This window comes from Pan paniscus, chromosome 3, assembly GCF_029289425.2.
Source record: "Pan paniscus chromosome 3, NHGRI_mPanPan1-v2.0_pri, whole genome shotgun sequence".
Classification (NCBI taxonomy): Eukaryota; Metazoa; Chordata; class Mammalia; order Primates; family Hominidae; genus Pan; species Pan paniscus.
In genome coordinates, this window is record NC_073252.2 from 100,409,283 (window position 1) to 100,432,877 (window position 23,595).

General features: G+C 40.1%; 1 protein-coding gene across 2 annotated transcripts in view; it reads right to left on the reverse strand.

The window, feature by feature from the left end:
• SLC39A8 (solute carrier family 39 member 8) overlaps positions 1–21,199 on the reverse strand; it is a 90,912-nt gene extending 69,713 nt beyond the window's left edge. The window contains exons 1-2 of one of the 2 annotated variants that reach the window (XM_055111663.3): positions 21,061–21,199; positions 20,160–20,631 (exon numbers count right to left, since the gene is read on the reverse strand). In XM_055111663.3, coding sequence (XP_054967638.1) covers positions 20,160–20,378 — 219 coding nt within the window. In that variant the 5' untranslated portion in view covers positions 20,379–20,631; positions 21,061–21,199. Of the gene's footprint in view, positions 1–20,159; positions 20,632–21,060 lie in introns of those variants that run through there. The other variant, XM_055111664.2, reaches the window with a different exon arrangement.
• Between the last annotated feature and the right edge of the window lie 2,396 nt (positions 21,200–23,595).

The window sequence follows — 23,595 nt, forward strand, 5'->3', positions numbered from 1 at the left end:
GAGGCTGCAGTGAGCCGAGATAGTGCCACTACACTCCAGTCTGGTGATAAACCAAGACTCCGTCTCAAGAAAAAAAAAAAAAAAATCCTACAGTTCAAACATCAGCCAACTTTTCTCACCAGAGTGAGAATTTTAGGTATACTTTGCTTTCTGCACTTCATTTCTTTTGCTTTTTCATAATTTTGTTTAGTTTGCAGCTATGAACTTAAACCATTTTTGCAGTTGGCTCCAAAAATGCTGTGAAGACAAGTGAGAGGTTCATTCATTTATTTACTCATTCATACATTCAACACATATTTACCGAGCACTACTGCATGCCAGGTACATAGTAATATTAGTAATCATCTTAATAAATACTAAAGTAGATATGAATTCCAGGATTCCAGAGGTTTCTTTCCCATTAAATAATCATTGGGATACCTAAAAGTGTTTTGAATATGGCAACTGGCCAAAGATCTCAAGAGAGCAATTGAAATACATACATTTAAAATGGTAGTTTGAATTTAACAATTGGGAGACCACTTCTGACCCTTGAAACAAGTGAACCGTCCCATTAATTTATCCTTTTAGGGCTCACTGAACAATGGAATTGGTGACTTACATGTTCCACACTCACAGCGGGAACATTCAAAGCAAGAGTGACTGAGGAAATTGCTTCCAGATTTGTTCTTCCTGCAATAATGAAACTGCCTCAATTACAAGGCACTCAAGTTTCACTTCCAAATCTCCCTGATATATACATACATACATATATATACATATATATGTATACATATATACACACGCTGAATCTCTCTCTCCACCTTCTCTTGAAGTTTTCCCCTCTTTAAAGTCCTCTTCAAAGTTTACTCATTATTATTCTATCAAGATAAAAGACAGTTTTCTAAGGTTTAAGCCAAGAACACTCTATAAAAATAATCTCTAGGTTTAAGAGGTGGCCAGTCAAGTGACCCCAACTCTGTTTCCCCAAGATTAATGTTTCCATTTTTCCTCAGGTTTTCTTACACTTCTTACTGAAGTCACTCTGGCACTGATGCCACCAACACACATGCACTCTCACATACATACACACTCACACTCATATACACACACACTCACATGCATACACATACATACACACACACTTACGTTCACTCTCAAAACTCTTTTTGAAGGGAAGATGAAGAACGCTTTTCCTGAATATACAATTTAAAGGATAAAGATGCCTTGTTTTATGATACACTGCTAGGGATAAAAAGATTATTATGAAACAATATATAGAGAATGCTGCTATAAATAAGGATAAATCTGTGCTCCAAATGTTAACAGTGTTTATCTCTGAGTGGTAAAATTATGTATGGTTTTTTTTTTTTTCCTTTCTGCTTCTTTATATCTGCCAAAGTTTTTAACAATGTACTTGTATTTCAGTTTCTTTTAAGACAAATAAAATTAAGTCATGTTTTGTTTGCTTAAAATCTCTTTTTCCAGGTTCCCCTAAACAAAAGGCAGGCTGGAATTCTTAGAGATTTTACTAAAGAAAAAGAAAGAATGTTGAAAGCTACAACAATCTTTTTAAAAGAGGTTTACAACATTTTCTGTCTTTGTCATAGTGATGGACAAGTTTCCCAGCCCTACCCCATTCCATATTCAGCTTTTCGAGGTCTTGTCTTGAAAAGAGAAGGTGTTCTTTTAGACCGCTAAAAGTGTGGTGTGGTGTCAGAGCACAGACACCCAATCTAGATCCTTCGCTTCCCACCCCTGACATGTCTTCAGGGGGCAGAGGCCACCCTACTTCCCATCATCTGCTAGGGAATCCCATGGGCATTATCCCCTTTTGCCAAGATCAAAAGCCTTTGTTTCCTTGATGTACACCAAGGGTTTCCCACTCAGTCCTTCTGAGGATAAAGTGTGGAGGGCATGCTGCTTCTTCAACTCAGGGCTGGGGAGTTGCCACAAGAAATGAGTGCACCTTGGCCGGGTGCGGTGGCTCACGCCTGTAATCCCAGCACTTTGGGAGGCCGAGGCGGGCAGATCACAAGGTCAGGAGATCGAGACCATCCTGGCTAACACGGTGAAACCCCGTCTCTACTAAAACTACAAAAAATTAGCCAGGCCTCGTGGCGGGCGCCTGTAGTCCCAGCTACTCAGGAGGCTGAGGTCTGAGAATGAGGTGCACCCAGGAGGCGGAGCTTGCAGTGAGCCGAGATCGCGCCACTACATTCCAGCCTGGGCGACAGAGCAAGACTCCATCTCAAAAAAATAAAAAATAAAATTAGCATGGAATGGGTTTATTGTTATGTTTAATAAATTAAATATTTTCAAGTTTTCTTAACATTAATTTCTATAATGGTAAGTATTAATAGATATAAATCACATATATTAAGGCTCTTTGGTATTCTCAATAATTTTTAAGAGTACAAGGGGGTCCTGAGACCAAAATGTTTGAGAATCTAGCAGATAAAAATGACACACCAGCAGAGAGAGCCCTTATGTACCACTTCACTGAGGAGCTAGGAGCTTCTAACCTAATCGTATCCAATACCCTTCTCATCCTGGTTATCCTACAACTCCACAAGGTTGTTTCTACTGATGCATCACCCATCAGCATGTCCTTCTTCTGCCCAAACTGCACCCCTTGCACACACACATACCAAAAAAACAAAAATAAAAACCTTCAAAATTACACATTTCTGGCCTGGCATGGTGGCTCACACTTGTAATCCTAGCACTTTGAGACACCAAGGCAGGAGGATCACTTAAGCCCAGGAGTTCAAAACCAGCTTGAATGACAAAAATAATTAAAAATTAGCTAAGCATGATGGTGCACACCAGTAGTCCCAGCTACTCAGAAGGATGAGCAGGAGGATCGCTTGAGCCCAGGAGGTCAAGGCTGCAGTGAGTCATGATCGTGCCACTGCAATCCAGCCTGGGTGACACAGTGAGACCCTGTCTCAAAAAAATTGTACACATTTATGCCGAGAGTCTAAAGTCCTAACACTTAAGAACCTCACTTGCCTGTCTCTAATATTCCTTTCCCCCTTCAGCATGCTGTAAAAGGATAGATGAATACTCTATCCTAACCAGTTATAATCAGCCTTATATTGTAACTTCACTGTGACTTTGCATCTCCCATGACCCCTGCCTAGAATATGATACATCTCCTCTCAAACTACCCAACTCCTGTCTGTTCTGCAAGGCCCATTTGGAATCCATCTTCACTGCCTAATATTGCTATACCTATCCCTTCTCCAGACTCCAGACATCCCTGTTATCTATTTGTTTAGCACTTAATGTGTGCTTCCATGTATTATTATCTTCTCATGAAATGGATATTCCTTCAATAAGATCATAAAAATCTACAGAGAATGGACTTCTTCCTTTTTATATCTTCTTCAACCCCTAATAAGTCCTTGGACACATAAGACACTCAATTTATAAACAATTGCTAATTTTGTAGATTAAGGAAAGAAGGTGAATGAAAGGAGATTTCAAACTAGCACACTGTGTTTGAATATAATTCTGAGAAATATAAATCAATAACCTGGGAATCATCTACCAAGACCTCTGAGGAGGCAAATATTCCAGCCATAAGTTTTTCTTCTCATTCTATGAAACTTTCCTAGAATCAGTTTAATGTGGCCCTGATGCTACAAATAAACTAATCCTGATATCAGTGTTTCTAAGTTGCCGTAAAGAATATAGTAACGGGCTACAGAGAAAATCCCAGGCTAAATGAGAAGAAAAAAATTCCTGGAAAGTTCATAAACTAAAAGTAATAAAAACTTTATTTCCTTCTATTTAGATGACCCATGGGTTAAATTTTAATGTACTATTACTTTTAGGTTTTTTATGTGTGTAATTGGACCCATGGAAATGCATGAATACCTATTCCATTTCCTCACCTCTCAGTCATTCCTCAACCCATTGTGGTCTGGCTTCTATTCCCACCACTTCCTTTAAATTATTCTATACAAGGTCACTGGAACCTCCCTATTGCTAAATACAATGGGTGCTTCTCAGGCCTTATCTCTCTGTTATTTTTTTTTTTTAATTCATTGTCGGCAACAAAAAATGGAATTGCTGGTTTACCTTAAATTAAATTAAATGATGCATCTAGGTTGATGTCTAGATCATCTGCTTAAACCAGCAGAATAGAGAGTTCATGTGTCCTTTTAGAGGATGATGAGGAGGGAAAGGAATATTAATTTAGAAGGTTATGTTGGTTTAAAATTAATCATTTAAAAATTTATCAGTTAAAAAGGTTGAAGTTATTTATCAAGTATTTCATTCATTCAACAAATATTTCTTGAATATCGCCTAAATGTCAGACATTATGCTAGTTATGGGCATAGCGGAGGCTATCCAGGTAAACCCAGTCCTTTGCCTCATGGACCATACAGACTATTGCAGAGTCCATATTAAGACATATATAACTGCAGGGGCCGGGCACAGTGGCTCACGCCTGTAATCCCAGCACTTTGGGAGACCAAGGTGGGAGGATCACGAGGTCAGGAGATCGAGACCATCCTGGTTAACACGGTGAAACCCCGTCTCTACTAAAAAAATACAAAAAAATTAGCTGGACGTGGTGGTGGGCGCCTGTAGTCCCAGCTACTCGGGAGGCTGAGGCAGGAGAATGGTGTGAACCCGGGAGGCGGAGCTTGCAGTGAGCCAAGACTGCACCACTGCACTCCAGCTTGGGTGACAGAGAGAGACTGAATCTCAAAAAAAAAAAAGACATATATAACTGTAGCATAGTCTGGTAAGTGTGGAGGTAGGCTCCATGAATTTGGAGAAGACAGAGGTATTAGCCAACTCTGAAGTAATGGGACTGTCAAAGCCTTCCTGGAGAAAGCAGCACTGAAGGTGAAATGTGAAGGAAAAAGTAGAAATAAGGCTGGAGAAATATGGGAGTGGGGGCAGATGCTTCTGCCGTAAATACCAGGCAAATAGTTTAGAGTTTATTTTCACAATAATGGGAAGTCATGTGAGGATAGTGACATGCTCAGATTTGCATATTAAAGATTCAAGTTGGCTGGGCACAGTGGCTCATGCCTGTATTCTCAGCACTTTGGGAGGCCACGGCAGGCGGATCACCTGATGTCAAGAGTTCAAGACCAGCCTGACCAATATGGTGAAACCCTGTCTCTACTAAAAATACAAAAATTAGCTGGGCATGGTGGTGGGCGCCTGTAGTCCCAGCTATTTGGGAAGCTGAGACAGGAGAATTGCTTGAACCTGGAAGATGGAGGTTGCAGTGAGCTGAGATAGTGCCACTGCAATCCAGCCTGGGGGAGAGAGCGAGAATCTGTCTCAAAAAAAAAAAAAAAAAAAAAGATTCAAGTCTGTGAACTCAGCTCTGGACCAAGCTGAGTTAATAGACTTTTACAGAACTCTCCACCCCAAATCAACAGAATATACATTCTTCTCAGCACCACATTGCACTTATTCTAAAATTGACCACATAATTGGAAGTAAAACACTCCCCAGTAAATGCAAAAGAATGGTAATCATAACAAACTGTCTCTCCCAGCTCAGTGCAATCAAATTAGAACTCAGGATTAAGATACTCACTCAAAACCACACAACTACATGGAAACTGAACAACCTGCTCCTGACCAATTACTGGGTAATAACGAAATTAACGCAGAAATAAGTAATTTCTTTAAGAACAAAGACACAACATACCAGAATCTCTGGGACACAGCTAAAGCAGTGTTTAGAAGGAAATTTATAGCATTAAGTATCCACAGGAGAAAGCGAAAAAGATCTAAAATCAACACCATAACATCACAATTAAAAGAACTAGAGAAGCAAGAGCAAACAAATTCAAAAGCTAGCAGAAGACAAGAAATAACTAAGATCAGAGCAGAACTGAAGGAGACAGAGGCACAAAAAACCCTTCAAAAAATCTCTGAATCCAGGAGCTGGTTTTTTTGAAAAGATTAACAAAATAGATAGATTTAGCTAGACAAATAAAGAAGAAAAGAGAGAAGAATCAAAAGGACACATTAAAAATGATAAAGGGGAAATTACCACTTATCCCACAGAAATTCAAACTACCATCAGAGAATACTATAAACACCTCAACGCAAATAAACTTGAAAATAAAGAAGAAATAGGTAAATTCCTGGACACATACACCTTCCCAGGACTAAACCAGGAAGAAGTTTAATCCCCGAATAGACCAATAACAAGTTCTGAAATGGAGGCAGTAATTAATAGCCTACCAATCAAAAAAAGTCCAGGACTAGATGGATTCACAGCTCTGTATCGGTATTCACGGATACAGAGGAGCTGGTACCATTCCTTCTGATACTATCCCAAACAGTAGAAAAAGAGAGACTCTTCCCTAACTCATTTTATGAGGTCAGCATCATCCTGATACCAAAACCTGGCAAAGACATAACAGAAAAAGAAAATTTCAGGTCAATATCCCTGATGAACATGGATGCAAAACTCCTCAATAAAATACTGGCAAACCAATTCCAGCAGCACATCAAAAAGCTTATCCATCATGATCAAGTCAGTTTCATCCCTGGAATGCAATGCTGGTTCAACATACGCAAATCAATAAACGTAATCCATCACATAAACAGAACCAATGACAAAAACCACAAAATTATCTCAATAGATGCAGAAAAGGCTTTTGATAAGATTCAACACCACTTCATGCTAAAAACGCTCAATAAACTACATATTGATGGGATGTATCTCAAAATAATAAGAGCTATTTATGACAAGCCCACAGCCAATATCATACTGAATGGGCAAAAGCTGGAAGCAGTCCCTTTGAAAACCAGCACAAGACAAGGATGCCCTCTATTACCACTCCTATTCAACATAGTACTGTAAGTTCTGGCCAGGGCAATCAGGCAAGAGAAAGAAATGAAGGGTATTCAAACAGGAAAAGAAGCAATCAAATTGTCTCGTTTGCAGATGACATTATTGTATATTTAGAAAACCCCATTGTCTCAGCCCAAAATCTCCTTAAGCTGATAAGCAACTCAGCAGTCTCAGGATACAGAATTGATGTGCTAAAATCACAAGCATTCCTATACACCAATAACAGATGAGAGCCAAATCGTGAGTGAACTCCCATTCACAATTGCTACAAAGAGAATAAAATACCTAGGAATACAGCTTAAAAGGGATGTGAAGGACCTCTTCTAGGAGAACTACAAACCACTGCTCAACAAAATAAGAGAGGACACAAACAAATGAAAAACATTCCATGCTCATGGATAGGAAGAATCAATATCATGAAAACGGCCATACTGCCCAATGTAATTTATAGATTCAATGCTATCCCCATCAAGCTGCCATTTACTTTCTTCACAGAATTGGAAAAAACTACTTTAAATTTCATATGGAACTAAACAAGAGCCCATAAAGCCAAGACAAACCTAAGGAAAAAGAACAAAGCTGGAGGCATCACGCTACCTGACTTCAAACTATAGTACAAGGCTACAGTAACAAAAACAGCATAGTACTGGTACCACAACAGATATATAGACCAATGGAACAGAACAGAGGCCTCAGAAATAACGCCAGACATCTACAACCATCTGATCTTTGACAAACTTCACAAAAACAAGCAATGGGGAAAGAATTTCCTATTTAATAAATGGTGTTGGGAAAACTGACTAGCCCTATGTAGAAAACTGAAACTGGATCCCTTCCTTACACCTTATACAAAAATTAACTGAAAATAAATTGAAGATTTGAACATAAGACCTAAAACCATAAAAACCCTAGAAGAAAACCTAGGCAATACCATTCAGAACATAGACATGGGCAAAGACTTCATGACTAAAACACCAAAAGCAATGGCAACAAAAGCCAAAATTGACAAATGGGATCTAATTAAACTAAAGAGCTTCTGCACAGCAAAAGAAGCTATCATCAAAGTGAACAGGCAACCTACAGAATGGGTGAAAATTTCGTAATCTATCCATCTGACAAAGGGCTAATATCCAGAATCTATAAGGAACTTAAACAAATTTACAAGAACAAAAACAAACAACCCCACCAAAAACTGGGCAAAGAATACGAACACTTTTCAAAAGAAGACATTTATTTGGCCAAGAAACATATGAAAAAAAGCTCATCATCCACTGATTGTTAGAGAAATGCAAATCAAAACCACACTGATATACCATCTCATGCCAGTTAGAATGGCGATCAGTAAAAGGTCAGGGAACAACAGATGCTGGAGAGGATGTGGAGAAATGGGAAAGCTTTTACACTGTTGGTGGGAGTATAAATTAGTTCGACCATTGGGAAAGACAGTGTGGCAATTCCTCAAGGATCTAGAACCAGAAATACCAATTGATGGTTTGCAGTCCCATTACTGGGTATATACCCAAAGGATTATAAATCACTCTACTTTAAAGACACATGAACACATATGTTTATTGCAGCACTTTCACAGTAGCAAAGACTTGGAACCAACCCAAATGCCCATCAATGATGGACTGGATAAAGAAAATGTGGCACATATACACCATGGAATACCATGCAGCCATAAAAAAAGGATGAGTTCATGTCCTTTTTAGAGACATGGATGAAGCTGGAAACCATCATCCTCAGCAAACTAACACAGCAACAGAAAACCAAACACCGCATGTTCTCACTCATAAGTGGGAATTGAACAATGAGAACACATGGACACAGGGAGGGGAACATCACACACTGGGGTCTGTCAGGGGCTGGGAGGCTAGGGGAGGTATAGCATTAGGAGAAATACCTAATGTAGATGATGGCTGATGGGTGCAGTAAACCACCATGTCACGCGTATACCTATGTAACAAACCTGCATGTTCTGCACATGTATCCCAGAACTTGAAGTCTAATAAAATAATAAAATGTGTATATATATATATATATGTATATATATATGTATATATGTATATATATATATGTATATATATATATGTATTCAAGACTGGAAGAAATGTAGAGGAAAGAGATATGTGAGGCAAGACTGGATGCAGAAGGTGGCAGCAGTAACAGAGTGTATGTGTATTGAATACTTACAGCATGCCAGGCAAAAGACAGAGTGGCTAGACATATTATCTGATTTCATCTCTACTACAATCCCATAAGGTAGGTACAATTTTCCCCATTACACAAAGAGGATGTTGGAGCTTCAAGAGATTAACTAAGAGATATTTATAAGTTATTATGACAAGACTTACGTGCATTTGATATGGGAAGGGGAAAGAAAAAGTGAGGAGTCAATATTAACATCCAGTTTCACAGCTTAGTTCAGTGAGCAGATAGTAATACCTATCACTAAGATGGGCAAAACAGGAATACCAAAAGGTTTTGATGGAGAAAGAGATGGAGTTGATGAGTTTTGTTTGAGACAGGTTTAGACCTGTTGAGTTGGGGAAAAGAAAAGAGTTAGACATCAATTGTCAGCTGGGTGCGCAAGGCTGAATCTCAAGAGAGAAATCTGAAGTAAGCCAACTCATGTAGAAAGCATCTACAGATAGATAATCACAGCCATATGAGTCCTTGAAGATATACAGAAAGAGTGTGTGACATCAAAATAAAACAGGCTCAAGATGGAAACCTGAGGAGCACTAATATTTAAAGAATGAGCAAAGGAAATCAAAATTGAAAAGAAGCAGCCAGAGAAGTAAGAAAAACATGGCACAAACAGCTGCAAGCAAGGAAAGAATGTGTTTCAGGTAGGATGTAATCAACACCAACAAAATTATCAGAGCGGTGAGGCCTGAGAAGCACCCACTGAACCTAACAATAAGGTGGTTCCATGTGACTTGGTATAAATTTCAGGGAAGTGGTGGGGACAGAAAAAAGCCAGAACCAATGGTTTGAATAGTGGCTGAGAGGTGAGAAAACAGAACAGGCATTCGAACCTTTCTGTGGTCCAGTTATACACAGTAAATGAAACACAAAGATCATGGAATATTCAGGTTAGTCAGAGCACAGTGGCCTTGCTAATACAGCATCTGATTAAAGTTAGCCCAAGGAAAAAGAACTGAGGATTCAAAATTGGAATGTCTGGTCTCCCAGAAAAATCTGGGGACTTTGTCTAACTTTTACCAAATGACTTATTCGTATCTCAGTTTCTGGGGGAACTGATATGTTCCAATTTTCTCACAATATTGTTTCGAGTATCAAATGTTAATTGTCAGGAAATAACTTTGCAAGGTTAAAAACTAGTTTGTAGAGGAAGTAATAATGAGTTTTAGGGCCGGCCCTGATTATTGCAAGTACAACTTTAACAAGGGGAAGAAAAGACATTTTTTCCCTCTTTTCACTCAAACAAGAGGGGAACATCAGCAGAGAACATATGCCAGCTTCAAATAAATGATTGTACAGTTCCCAGTGGCTTCAAGAAAATGGCATTAGTTCTACCTTGACATTCAGGCACTTGGATGACACAAGAGGCACTTGGCTTTTTGGAAAATAAGTCCTTCTGTGGGATGATATTCTTCAGCATGAGAGGCAACAGTGGAAAGTGCATCGGTTATAGAATCCAGTCACCCTGGAATGGAATATGTGCTCTGCCAATATGAGTTATCTGATTTAAAGTGAGTTACTTAACCTACCTAAGGTTGAGTTTCCTCAAGGGAATAACACGAGTGTTTACTCCATGGGATCAGGAGGTTTAACAGAATGGTGTATAAAGAAGAACTGAGCAGGATGCCTGGAACACAAGAAGTGCTCCATAATTGTTAGTAAATATTCTTACTAGGACAGGACCTGTTTCCTCTGCCACAGTAAAGGCCCTACCCACAACATTTACTTAAACAGTGTTCATCCCAAGACTAGAGACAGAGCCAGTGTCTAGCTGTTCATGCTAACGTGTAGGTGAAGTAACCGAATAATATACTTACGTTCTGGGGAACTCTGCTCCTGAAGAAAACTGTAGAGCATTATGATTTAACATTCAAACTCTATTACCTGGTACCATCATAGCATGCATCTCTTAACATAAGGGACTGCATGTTTTATAGAACATATGATGAATATTTATATAAAGCAGGAACTTTTGCCAAGCTCAGAATCGGTGTACTGATTTTACTGTTCGCTGAAGTTCGGGCTAACTTTCTGTTTCCCTGTCGCTGAAGAGATACATCTCTCACTTCTTCCAGTTAGACTAAAATAATGCTCATTCTCTTATCTGTTTTCTGTCCAACAGGGTTCAGCTAAATGCAGAGGGTCCTGGATTCTTCGGCTTGCAAAACCCATATAGAGGTCCATACAGATTTAGAAGTAGATCTCAATTTAAAACCGCAATTCTATCCATTTCTGGAAGTATTATATGGTTCCCCAAACATTCACATTTCAGTGGTGATGCCAATCTGGGGCAAAAATAATAAAATAAAGCCAACTTCTAAATGTAGCATCAGAAGTCCTCTGGAAGGGAGGTAATAATTTCAATGCACATTGAAGTACTCAAATTATTTTATTAGTCTCTACTCCTAAGGTTTACATTTTCAAGAATTTACTACCAGTGTTTGGTGAAAGGGAAGTGGAGGTAAACTGTAAAAGCCTTTCTGAAGGTGAGTCACCATGGAAACCAAGACTGAAATCAAAGGCACTGGACTGACTTATTTTTCACTGATCTTTTTTTTCATTAATTCTTGCTGTCTTTTCATGGCTGTGCTTTCTTCTTTTAGTTGACAGACGCTTGGGTCTTCAGATCATCAATGGAAGACAATTTTGTTAAGGATAATGTAGCTATATCGAGTAACATAGTATTATGATGATAATAACTATGTATTGAGCACATAATTTGAGCCAGGCCCAATGCTAAGTATTTTACATAAATTGTCTTTTGTATTACGTATTATTGGAAGCAATATAGGTAATGGAAAAAAGTCTTATATCTTTATTGAGTTGGCACGTATAACATACTGAATATATAAGTGCCCGAAATATGTTAAATGCTCAATAAATGTTAATATTGTTCTTATTTTCTAGTCCAAAAAACTGACCTATGAGTAAGGCTCTTTTTTTTCTCAATTTACGGATGTGAAAACTAAGGATTACAAAAAGAGGGTAAGTCACTTGGCTGTGATTTCCCAGGTGGTAAACAAAAGAATTAGAATTTCAGCGCAAGCTTGCCTGACTCCAGAAGCCAGATTGTAAACCATTATGCTGTATTCGCTAAGATAGTTAGAGGTCTAAGAAGCTCACCAAATAAATTGGTTACAATTATGGATTATTTTTAAATTAGGTTCAAAGAACTAAAGACTTAGAGGCATTATCAATGCTCACTTGATTTTTTTCTCTAGCTATTCAATTAGTTATTTAAAGAAAAAAAGTCAAGGTGTTAAATATTTGGCCTTGGAGGGCATAATGCTACATTTCAGGTTCACCTTTAATCTAGACTCAACAGATTTTTGTTTTTATTCTCCTTAAACTTCAGGCCAGGAAAAACAACAGAGTATCTTTAGAAAGAGACGGAAGCCAAATTAAACAAGGCTCCATTCTGAATGTTTTCTATGCTCCCAAATCCTATCAACACAAAGGTAATTCGATGAAAGGTTCATTTCTTTATAAAATAAATCTCAAGGCTTCTGAAACAGACAATTGGGAATAATTTGAGAATAAATTAATTAGTTTTGATTACAAACAGGAATCTACTGTTATATAAAGTTGGAAATGGGAAAATTCTGAAAATTACATAGTTTTTTAGATAGCCTAGAGTTTAGTAACATTCTTTTTTTAAAATAAATTGCATTGTAAATGACCCTAATACTAGCTGTTTGCACTTAGTAATGTGTACATCCCTTGAGGAAACACCACTTGGAATACAAGTAACTTGCAAACCCATTACCAGCCACATTAAATTGCCTTCATTAGATGTTGCTTTTCTTTTCCTGAGGATCACTGATCCTTCTCAACTTCAGGCCTTATTTTCCATTTCTATTTATATTCCTATTTTTCTCCCCCAATCCCTACTACCACCAAAAGGAATTCACTTTTCTCAAAAAAAAAAAAAAAAAAAGAATCAAAAGTATATTAAATTTAAAGAAAACACCTTTAAACAATTATTATGGTTGAAAAGTAATGGGTTTTTATGACTAGAAAGCAGGAAACTAAGTCCCTGCCCCTCAATATATCCCAAGATAAGAATAAATCATGGAAAGCATAACAGCTGCAAATCTCCCACCCAGATGAGAGAACATCCCTAGGGAACATCCCTAGAGAGAAAGATCTATCCCAATTATGGAAAGTTCACCTGATAACTGTGCGAGAAAGCTCAAACTGCCTCCTAGCAGCACTGTCTTACCTATAGTTAAGAGTCAGTGATTCTGTTGAAGTACTTGGCTCGGCTCACCTACTCTTCCCTCCTTGCTTCAACTCATTCCCCAACACCTATGCACAAACCACTTTCTCCAGTGCTGTGCAGTTAAGAATGCAATTGCTTCAGAGGCATCATAAGGGAAGATTTCCATTCTAAACTGCCAGAAGAGACAGTGGATTCATTGGCTGAAAACTTCTAGCATAAAAGTGAGAAATGAACTGAAAGGTTTCATACTAGACATGCCTGAAGTCTATCCATAGAAGAAAGTACTATTGTTGCTCAAAATATAGTCCCTTAAAAAAATTCATTATATATGATACAATAAAAGAAAATTTCATCCTCTAAAAAAGAATTCATGTAATTCACATGAAAATTCATCACATTTGGTATAAGCAAGAGTTCAATCAATAAATTTTTTAAAAACCAAACCAGATAAGCCAAATTGACTGAGTTATAACTTTTCCATGAGGCATTTCCAACCCCAAAAAATCCCTCACCTTTCTAAACTAGTAGCAGATGTTTTCTAGTATCCATGTGACAATCATATATGGCCTTGTGATATGTTTTACAATGTCTGCTTTCGTGATTACTGCAGCTTTGCCTTCCATAGTCACTTTTCACAGTTTCCATCTTATTTCTTTTTTTTTTTTTTTTTCGAGACGGAGTCTTACTTTGTCACCCAGGCTGGAGTGCAGTGGCGCCATCTCGGCTCACTGCAAGCTCTGCCTCCCGGGTTCACGCCATTCTCCTGCCTCAGCCTCCTGAGTAGCTGGGACTACAGGCACCCACCACCACTCCCGGCTAATTTTTTGTATTTTTAGTAGAGATGGGGTTTCACCATGTTAACCAGGATGGTCTCGATCTCCTGACCTTGTGATCTGCCCCCCCCTCAGCCTCCCAAAGTGCTGGGATTACAGGCGTTAGCCACCGTGCCCAGCCTCCATCTTATTTCTTAATTATAAGGTCTCTGAGGACAAAGACAAGTCATCATCATCGTAGCCTCCACAGCTCTAGTACCATTTCCTTCATGTGACTAAGCAATGTAACCAGATAGGCAGTCGATGACTAGTAACTTCTCCCTGTAGTTCAAAATCTAAGGTCATGGTTGCTCTAGCTAGAGAAAGTATGGCTTTCTAGATTGTAATTCAAAAAATGCACTATAGCATAGTGTGTAAGACTGCCTGAGGTTCTACCACTTACTTCGTGACGTTGGTCCAGTTACTTAACCTCTCTGTGCCACATTTTTCTTACACATAAAATGAAGATAATAATGGGACCTTTATCATAGAGTTGGTATGAGTATGAAATGTGATAATACAAATAAATTGGTTGAGGGAGTAATGCCACACAGTAAAAGATTAATAAATCCTAGCTATAATTATTATATTACATATAAAAGGGTTCATATGACTCCTAGAATAGTGGGTAAAGATGTGATTTTGGGAGTTAGATATGAAAGGAATGAAAAGCATTTTCCTAATGGATCCCAATCACACCTCGCATCAAGGCAAACTAAGCTCTTGACATCACAGTCAAATGAATTACGAATGTCCCTCATTTTCCCAAAGCCTTGAAATACAATCAACACACTGTACACAATCAACTTATGTGAGAATGATCTAATAGATCAGAATGGGGCCATTGTCTTGGAGGATTCTTAACAAGAGACCCAGGTAACCTCACCCTCTGTCCTGCCCTTCCAGTTTCTCACCTGAACAAGCAGGTTAGAAGGCATTCCTAGAAGGTTTACCCCCACCATTTCTCAGCACATAAAGGGGGGAAAAAAAAAAGAACAAATTTTCTTTATCTCTTCTGTCCATAGTCAGTGCTTCCCAGAAACACCCTCATCTAACCCATCATTACCCCCACCGCAGGAAAAAGTGCAGTAGATGACAACAGGCAATGCAAAAAACATGTTTGCAGTATCCACACACATACATACACTCCTTGTTGCTACATACCACTAGCCTGGCCATCCATTAATATGAGCCCAGAGTTATTCTTTCTCCTGGCATCACAGGGCCAGAAGATAATGAAGGAAGAGATCTAGCAATACTTAAATAAATAACGATTACAGGCAAAATATTGAAATAGAAGAGGCTTATCTTTGGGGCCTTTTGCATACTCTTCAGCCATGCCTGCTCTTCTTGAAGTCTCTGAAGGCAGAGCCTTTATATTACCTTCTGAGTTTCTCCAAATTCAAGTGGTCCTTACATCTCATGAAATCTACTGCAGATGGCTCCTTAGCTCCCACCTTGACCCACTCCAATACATTCCACACTCTCATGTCAGATTAATGTTCTGAAAACACAGGTCTTATCTCACGTTGGTTTTTAAACACATTTATTCCTAGTGTTCCATTATTGAAACACTAAGCATGTGGGAGTTATTTATATCCCACTGCTCAAGGTCATTGCCAAGGTCTGATTGCAAAAATTCAAAAAATTGCAACCTCAGGCATAAATGGGTTAGTTCCTTAATCAGGCATATCACTGTTTCGTGCATTATAATTATATGTGCATATGTCATATCTCCTCCAATAGACTATAAAGTCATGTGAGGACTCAAATTATCGAACTCATCTTAAACCATCTTCACCCATCTATTCAAAAAAATTATAATGAATACATGTTATAAACCAGGCACTACACTAGTCTCTAGAGAGAGGAGTCAGACCATGCCCTTCAACTTGTTAAAAATCTTTTGGAGGGTAGAGGGAGGCAGCAGAGGTTATAGCCACATAAGCAGAAAACTGTAATACATATAAAATAATTTACATGTTATAATATAATTGCAATATATAATATGTAAGCACCAAGAAATACAGGATTGCATTGAAGGGACTTCGACTACACTCTTGAGAAGATCAAGAAAGGCTTCTCAGAAGAAGTAATGTCTAAACTGATACCAGAGCATAATCAGGTATTTCTAGAGAACCAGGCAGTGTAAATGGTCCATTAAGACTGGAACTGTGACAAAGGATACGGTTTAAGAAACATGCAGGGACCAAATCAGAAAAGGACTTTGAAGCCACTCTAAGTGTTCGTAGTTTATCTAAAAGTCACTGAATTGTTTAACAGGATGAATGATATGATCAGATTTTTATTTTTAAATAACCATTCAAATTAGAGTGCAGCAGTCATTTAAAATGTCTGTTGAACACATGAATAGAAGTGACATCAGCATGGTAAAAAATATTTCAGGAATTCAGAAAATAGAGAAATCAGTAAATCAGTGCTGGCTGTGATACCCCAGAAAGGTTTTATGGTGAAGTTTAACTGGGCTTAAGAGAGTAGATTTTCACAGGGCAATTCAAGGAAAAGAAGAACATTTCAGTCAAAGGCAGGAAAGGTCCAAGGAAGATAATGAGTTAAGAAGTGGTTGAGCAAAAGCTTATGGGAATCCATAGAGCAGTGAGTAATTTAGTTTAGTGGGTGCTAGGTCTGGAGAGGTAGGTTGACACAGGAGGATCAGGCCTTAAATGCTAGGCTCAAGATTTAGAGTTTGCCAGCTGAGAGACAGTTCATGGAGGCTTTTTGAAAGAGTGTTGCTTTGAGAAGACTGAATATGAACTGAAAAAGGTTAAAAACAGAACTTGGTTACCAGTAGAAATGTGAGAAGAAAAAAACTATGTGCAATACAGGAGATGGGCTGCAAGATATACATCAAAAAATATATATCAGAAGAAGAAACTCTGAATGGAGGCATTTCCAGCAGCTCAGTGTGATAATTTAGAAAATAGGATCTTCCTTTTATCAGGCTGTTTAACCACTATCTACACATAAGAACTTGAAAATACAGTGTTTGAAAGAGGAAATGAGGAAAAGGAACATTTGAAGAATGAGAAAGGAACAGCTGAACAAACAAAAGGCAGCACTGAGGCCATTCTTAAATGTCCTAGATTAATAACCCAGGGGTATCCAGATATCTGGGGCTTCCCTGTGTATTCTAGGAACTCCCCTCAATAGATCAGACCTTTATCCAGAAATGAGGGCCCCAGAGACCTATTTGGCTAAAAGGGCTCCCTCTTCTTTGTTGTTTTGGTCACTGCTTCTACCTAACTCTTTGCACTGTCAGTAGCTATAAGAAGCAAAACTATTGGCTCAATTGTTCTACTGTCTACAGTTTGAACTCTGATCTCTTTGATATCCCAAAGCAACAAGCTAATTTAGTAGTCCTTACTTAAGGATACGAAGAAAAATATTTAGAAAACCTTCCAAAATTGTCTAACAAATCTCCAGAGTTCATTAGTCTATTACCTGAGAAAAGCTGACCTAATAAATATCACAGCCCTCAACCAAAAGAACAATGTTATTTGAAAACTAAGTCTTGTAGAAGATTCAGTAAATTCCTGGACCTTGAAACAAATTTTATCTTCTTAGCCTTTTTCAAAGCCAAAAACCAGTGTCTCACAATAGACATGTGCATTGTTTATTCCACCCTGTGAGGAAACTGAAGTTGTATTCCTTAGGGTATGTAAGCATTAATGACCCTAAAATTTTACTCCAGAATTGGGTGGTTTCACACTGGAGCATACATGAATGTTGTGGGCTCAAGTCCATCACTTACCAGCAAATCAATGGATTCTTTTAGATTGGTATTTCATTTGTCATCGTTTAACCAATGATTATTGTCATCATTAGGACTTTTTAGAACATCAGGCAGGGTACCATGGCTCATGCCTGTAATCCCAGCACTTTGGGAGACCGAGGCCGGCGGATCACCTGAGGTCGGGAGTTGGAGACCAGACTGACCAACAGGGAGAAACCTCATCTCTACTAAAAATACAAATTAGCCCGGTGTGGTGGCACACACCTGTAATCCCAGCTACCTGGAAGGCTGAGGCAGGAGAATTGCTTGAACCCAGAGGGGGAGGTTGTGGTGAACTGAGATCGTGCCATTGCACTCCAGCCTGAGCAACAAGAGTAAAACTCAGTCTCAAAAAAAAAGCAAGAACATCAAAGAGATGTTTGTTAGGCTTATTAAGTGGTAAATTTTCCTTGGCTTCCTTTTCTTTCCAAGGTAATTATGGGCTTCTTCCTGTCTCTTTTTGATGCCCACAGAGGCCATAATGAGGGCAGTTAAATATGCAAACATGAGAATGAGAAAACAGGTGTCAAGATACATATAATTTTACCTATTGAGACATCCTACCTGCTAATAAACAGAGAATCGTATTACTGGTACACTTAACCAATTTTCCTAAATAATTTAGGCATGTTTTCCAATGTCTTTGCAAAGGTGATGTGGGGAGGTCTTTTGCCCCTTTAAAATTCATCAACACCTCCAGACACTGCAAGATAAGGAGGTCATGCAAGTCAAAACAATGTGTGGGCTACAGATATGCAGCTTCAAGTCAATCCTCTAAACTTCTTTCCAAGCACGTGACCATACCTACCTGGAAATACTGGAGTCAGCTCAGTTGTTTCCCCTATTTGATAAGAAAAGAATGCAACTAGCCAGCAAACACTTTATTTTCTTAAATATTAGCATAATTTGTGGGCATTTCCATTTTTCCAACACATCATTTCTCAGATATTACCCCAGATAAAATACCATGCCCAGAACTCGAATTATAGACAATTTACTAAAGAACATGCATAAGGGGACCACAAAACCTTTCTAGGTCAAAGAGAGACCACCTCTGACATGCTATGGCATCAGAAAGTTCTACTTTTCTTAAGAGCCATATACTTTAATTGTGGTAAGATATTTCTAACAAAAAGAAGATCAATCTACGTATAATGTTATTAACATGGAATTTATTTGATTACAGTTTCCCTAACTGTAATCTAAAGTCATATTCATTAGGAAACGCCAAATTTCCAAGAGCAGAGTATAATATGCAGCATTTCCCAAACATCTTGGACCCCAAAAACTTCTTGTAACAAACTAACATCGTCCAAAAATGACAAACAATATGGAAAATACCGTATTCTACCCTCCAATATCAGCTGTCAGTGGGACAGGAGTAAAGGAAAACAAGTCAAAGCACTGAGTTAACTGAGTTTTAAAAGACGGAGAGCAGTTTTGGAAGGATGCAGAAACTACACTTTGTCTACTTAACAATTTTAAGAACTACCCAATCACAGAGTATTTATTATAGAAATAATTAGGAATAATTTGATTTTATGTTTACAAAGAGGTATGATGTTTAACTGCTCCTACGTAGTTTGAAGCTTGTTCTTAAACCCAAGGTATTGCCAAATGCCTAGTAGTACCCTGTTTATTACTGAAAAATGTTTTTTTAATCATTTTGGATAAATACTAGAATCAAATATTTGACCTGACATATGACAAGGAACTAACAATATAAGCCTAGTCTACCACCATCTGGATGACCAAATTAGAATCTTAGTCTCAAGGCCGCCCCTGTTTCAGCCCTGAATGCCTCATGTAATGTACACAGGAGCCAGAACTACATTATATCTCGTTTTCAAATAGCACTGGTTACGCACCGGGCAACTGTTAACCAGGGTGGCATGTGATAATCTTCCTTGCTAACCTTGTAGGAAGTGTGCGAGCCGTTATCTTTCTGGCAAGATTTAAGTAACTCATTCCTATCTAAAAAGCATCTGTTAAAGTGGCGTCACACCCTCAACTACTTCATAAAGTTTTCTATAAAATGTTACAATCACCAGGGTCGGACCTCTCAGTTCATCAGGCGTAAAACTGCAGTTTCTGGCTGCCAAATCCCTTAACAACGTTAACCTTTTAATCCTTCAGCCTCGTCTAGTGAAAAGCAAGTGTCACCAGATACCGCCTTCTACTTGAGAAATATAACAAGATTCTTTCTCCTGCACTTTTCCCAAATAAAAACGGCTCATATACAAAGTGAAGTCTAGGGACACCCACAGTACGGAGGGCTGCCCGGACCTGGCGGCCTTACCTGGTTGAAGTGCAGCTGGCCAGGCTCCGGGACGCCCACGCGGGAGGCGGCTCCCATCTGCTCCAGCAAGTGCTGGAGCTGCGCCGCCGACAGGCTCAGATTCGCGCCGAACACGCTCAGCACATCCTCGCTGAAGGCGAGCCCTGGCCCCTCCGCCACTCCTCCGAGGCCGGCGGCCGCCAGCAACAGGAGCCCGGCCACCGCCCGACCCGGGGCCATCCTGGCCTGGGCTTCCACTTGAGGGCCCGCGACGGGCTGCCGCGCAGAGGGACGCGCGCGGGCGCACTGGCGTCCGTGCCCAAGGGCGGGAGCGTCAGTGCTCGGCGCTGCTCCGAGTCAGAGGTGGCGCGGGACGCCCCTGGTTCTCCGACGCCTTCGAAAGAACAGCAGCTCGCGACCTGCGGGGCATTGAAGTGGCAGCGTAGCCGAGGGGAGCGATAGGCGGAGTGGGCCCCCCGGCCTCCTGGAGAGCCTGAGATAAAGAGGACAAAGGGGGACAGAGATAAAGGCCACCAGGGCACCAGCCGGCCGGCTCCAGAAACGCTGCGTGGCAGTAGCCCTCAAACGCCCGGCCGGGCATGGGGCCAGACGCCCCGGATCCGGGTTTGCAAACGCCCCAGGATTTGCGTACATATGCTCCTCCCGGATATAAAGCCCCAAACCACGCCACTTCTTAGGAAAAACTAAAACCACACTAACTGTAGAACTCCACCTCCTCTTCCTGTCTTTCTGCTTTATTCTCTCCGCCGCAAACTTAGAAGTGAGACGTGCAGTCCCCAAGGAGCTGCAGAAAAGGGCTCTTCCGGAGTCCTGGGGATTGCGCGTTTAAAGGGGACCCTCCCTCTCCCCGGATCTTCTCTGAGCTTGGCAAGTTAATCGGAAGCACTCGCTGGCCTCTCACCTCTCCTATCTGTTTGTTTGTCTGTCTCTGCGTCTTTCTCTCTGCGTGTCAACGTAAGACTCGGTCTCTGGATCTCTCTCTCTTTCTGTCTCCCGCCCCCACAACCTCTGTATCTCTGACAGGTCCGCGGTGAAACTCCGCGATCCGCTCCGGCGCTCTTTACAAATAAGGGGAGGAGGGCCCTGTCCCCGCCTCCGTAGCACGTGGTGACCCATTTCCCCAGCCTGAACTCCCGCGCGCGTCCACGCCGGGGCGCAGGACCGCCGGCCTTCCCTCCGCGGGCGCTGCTCATTCCCAGCATCAGCCATGCCCTCTTCCCCACCCTCACTCCTGAGGGTTACCTGATGCCACCTCCGTGTCGGGGTCCCTAACTCCTCTCTGGTCTCGGGGACGCATGCATCTTTTCGTGATCTTGATGAAACCAACGTGCTGAAATGGAGCCTGAGACCCTTGCATTGTCTACATAATTAACAGGAATTGCTTTTTTTTCTCACTTCTTAAAATCAGAGGAGAAAGAGGAAATCCAATGGTAGCGGTGGCGGGCTAGCTGAGCCAGCACTGCCCAAGCCGGCCCTTCCTGGCGGGATATCCGCAGATCAGAGGAATGTTTATTTGTTCATATGGGGGCTCAAGAAAAGCTGACTTAGGTGTGATGTCAACAGGTTTGTGTAAAGTGAGTGTGGTGTTTGAGGCAAAGTTTGTATCTGGTGGATATAGTGGTTCAAGTGTAAAGTGAAACCATGCTTCACTGTTAGATGGCTGTGAAAGGAAAATAAATCTTGAGACTTCAAAATCACCAAGCTAAAGGGAAACATCAAGAAGGGACCAGCTTGGGGCAAACCTGCCTGCCATTCTATTCAAATTCATCCCTCTGAGGCTCACCTGAGACAAATGCATATCTGATTGCTTTCTCTTCTCCATCGTTTATGCAAAAAATGCAGATTCACTGGGCCAGACTAAACTGTCTATTGAGTGGAAGGCTGATCATGGCCTCAAAAGAATGCAACCTTTTGTCTCTTGTCTATTATACTTCTAACCTGGAAGCCCCCACTTCCAGTTGTCTCACCTTACTGGACTAAACCACTGTACATCTTACACATATTGATTGATGTCTCATGTCTCTCTAAAATATATAAAAGCAAACTGTACCCCCGACCACCTTGGGCACATGTCTCAGGACTTCCTGAGGCTGTGTCAGGGGCACATCCTTAACCTTGCCAAAATAAACTTTCTAAATTGACTGAGACCTGTCTCAGACATTTTGCATTCACGTGACTAAGGACAATAAAAAGAATTCAAGATGCCGTTCTTGCCTTTCATCAGGAGAATGCACAGCCTCCTAAAATAGCACATTTTAAAGAGACATTAAGTCTAGACAAAGGGGAAAAGATGGGGAAAGGGAAAAAATCTTAATCTTAGAAGAGGAACCTAAAGACATAACTGCAGAAGAAAGCGACAGGTAGAGAACATTCCCAGAGGCTAAGGATCTAGGCAGACGAAGCTGAAGGATTGTCATATGGAAGAAGGTTTAACTATATTATATCTAACTTCAGAGGACAGAAGGCAGCAGTCATGGGGCAAAGTCACCCAGAGGAAGGTTTCTGTGGAATTATAAGGCATGGCTGCCTTGGAAGATAGTGATTTCTCCACGATCAAAAGTGATTCAAATCAACAGATACTGGGTGACCGCCTTTAGTAGGTGGTAGGAGGATTCATGCCTGAAGGGAGATAAACTAAATGATCTTAATACTGTGCTCTTTCCAATTATAAAATCTACGTATTTGTTAATAATAGTTTACAGAATTATGTTGATACTAAAAGGGCAAATATTTCATCTAAGGGCCAGAAGTAAGTTAATATCACAGTTGTCCTCTTAAATCACTCAGCTCGTGGGACTCTTCAAGCCTTTCATTGGATTTTAAAATATAGTTTGTTGCCTATTTTTCCTTTGGACCTCCGTGATGCAAAATGATTTTTGGAAATTAATGAATGCTTTAAATGGCTAATCTATACCCAGCAAGTTGTTTATTTCCAGCTTTTCTAAAACTAAATTTGTCCATAAAGTGTTAGATTTTAACAAATATAAAAGGTTTTTAAAAATACAAATCTTGGCTGGGCACTGTGGCTCACGCCTGTAATCTCAGCACTTTGGGAGAATAAGGTGGGCAGATAGCTTGAGATCAGGAGTTCAGACCAACCTGGCCAACATGTAAAAACCCTGTGTCTACTAAAAGTACAAAAATTAGCCAGGCATGGTGGCGCACGCTTGTAATCCTTGCTACTCGGGAGGCTGAGGCATGAAAATCGCTTGAACCTAGGAGACAGAGGTTGCAGTGAACCAAGATCAGCACACTGCACTCCAACCTGGGTGACAGAGTGAGACTCTGCCTCAAAAAAGAAAATAATACAAATACAAATACAAATCTTACATTGTGGGATTTTTAGAATATATAATTTATCTATTTATCAGTCATTCATGTCTATGCACATACATTTTGCCAGCCCATCAAGTCCACAAAATAAGAAACAGTAAAA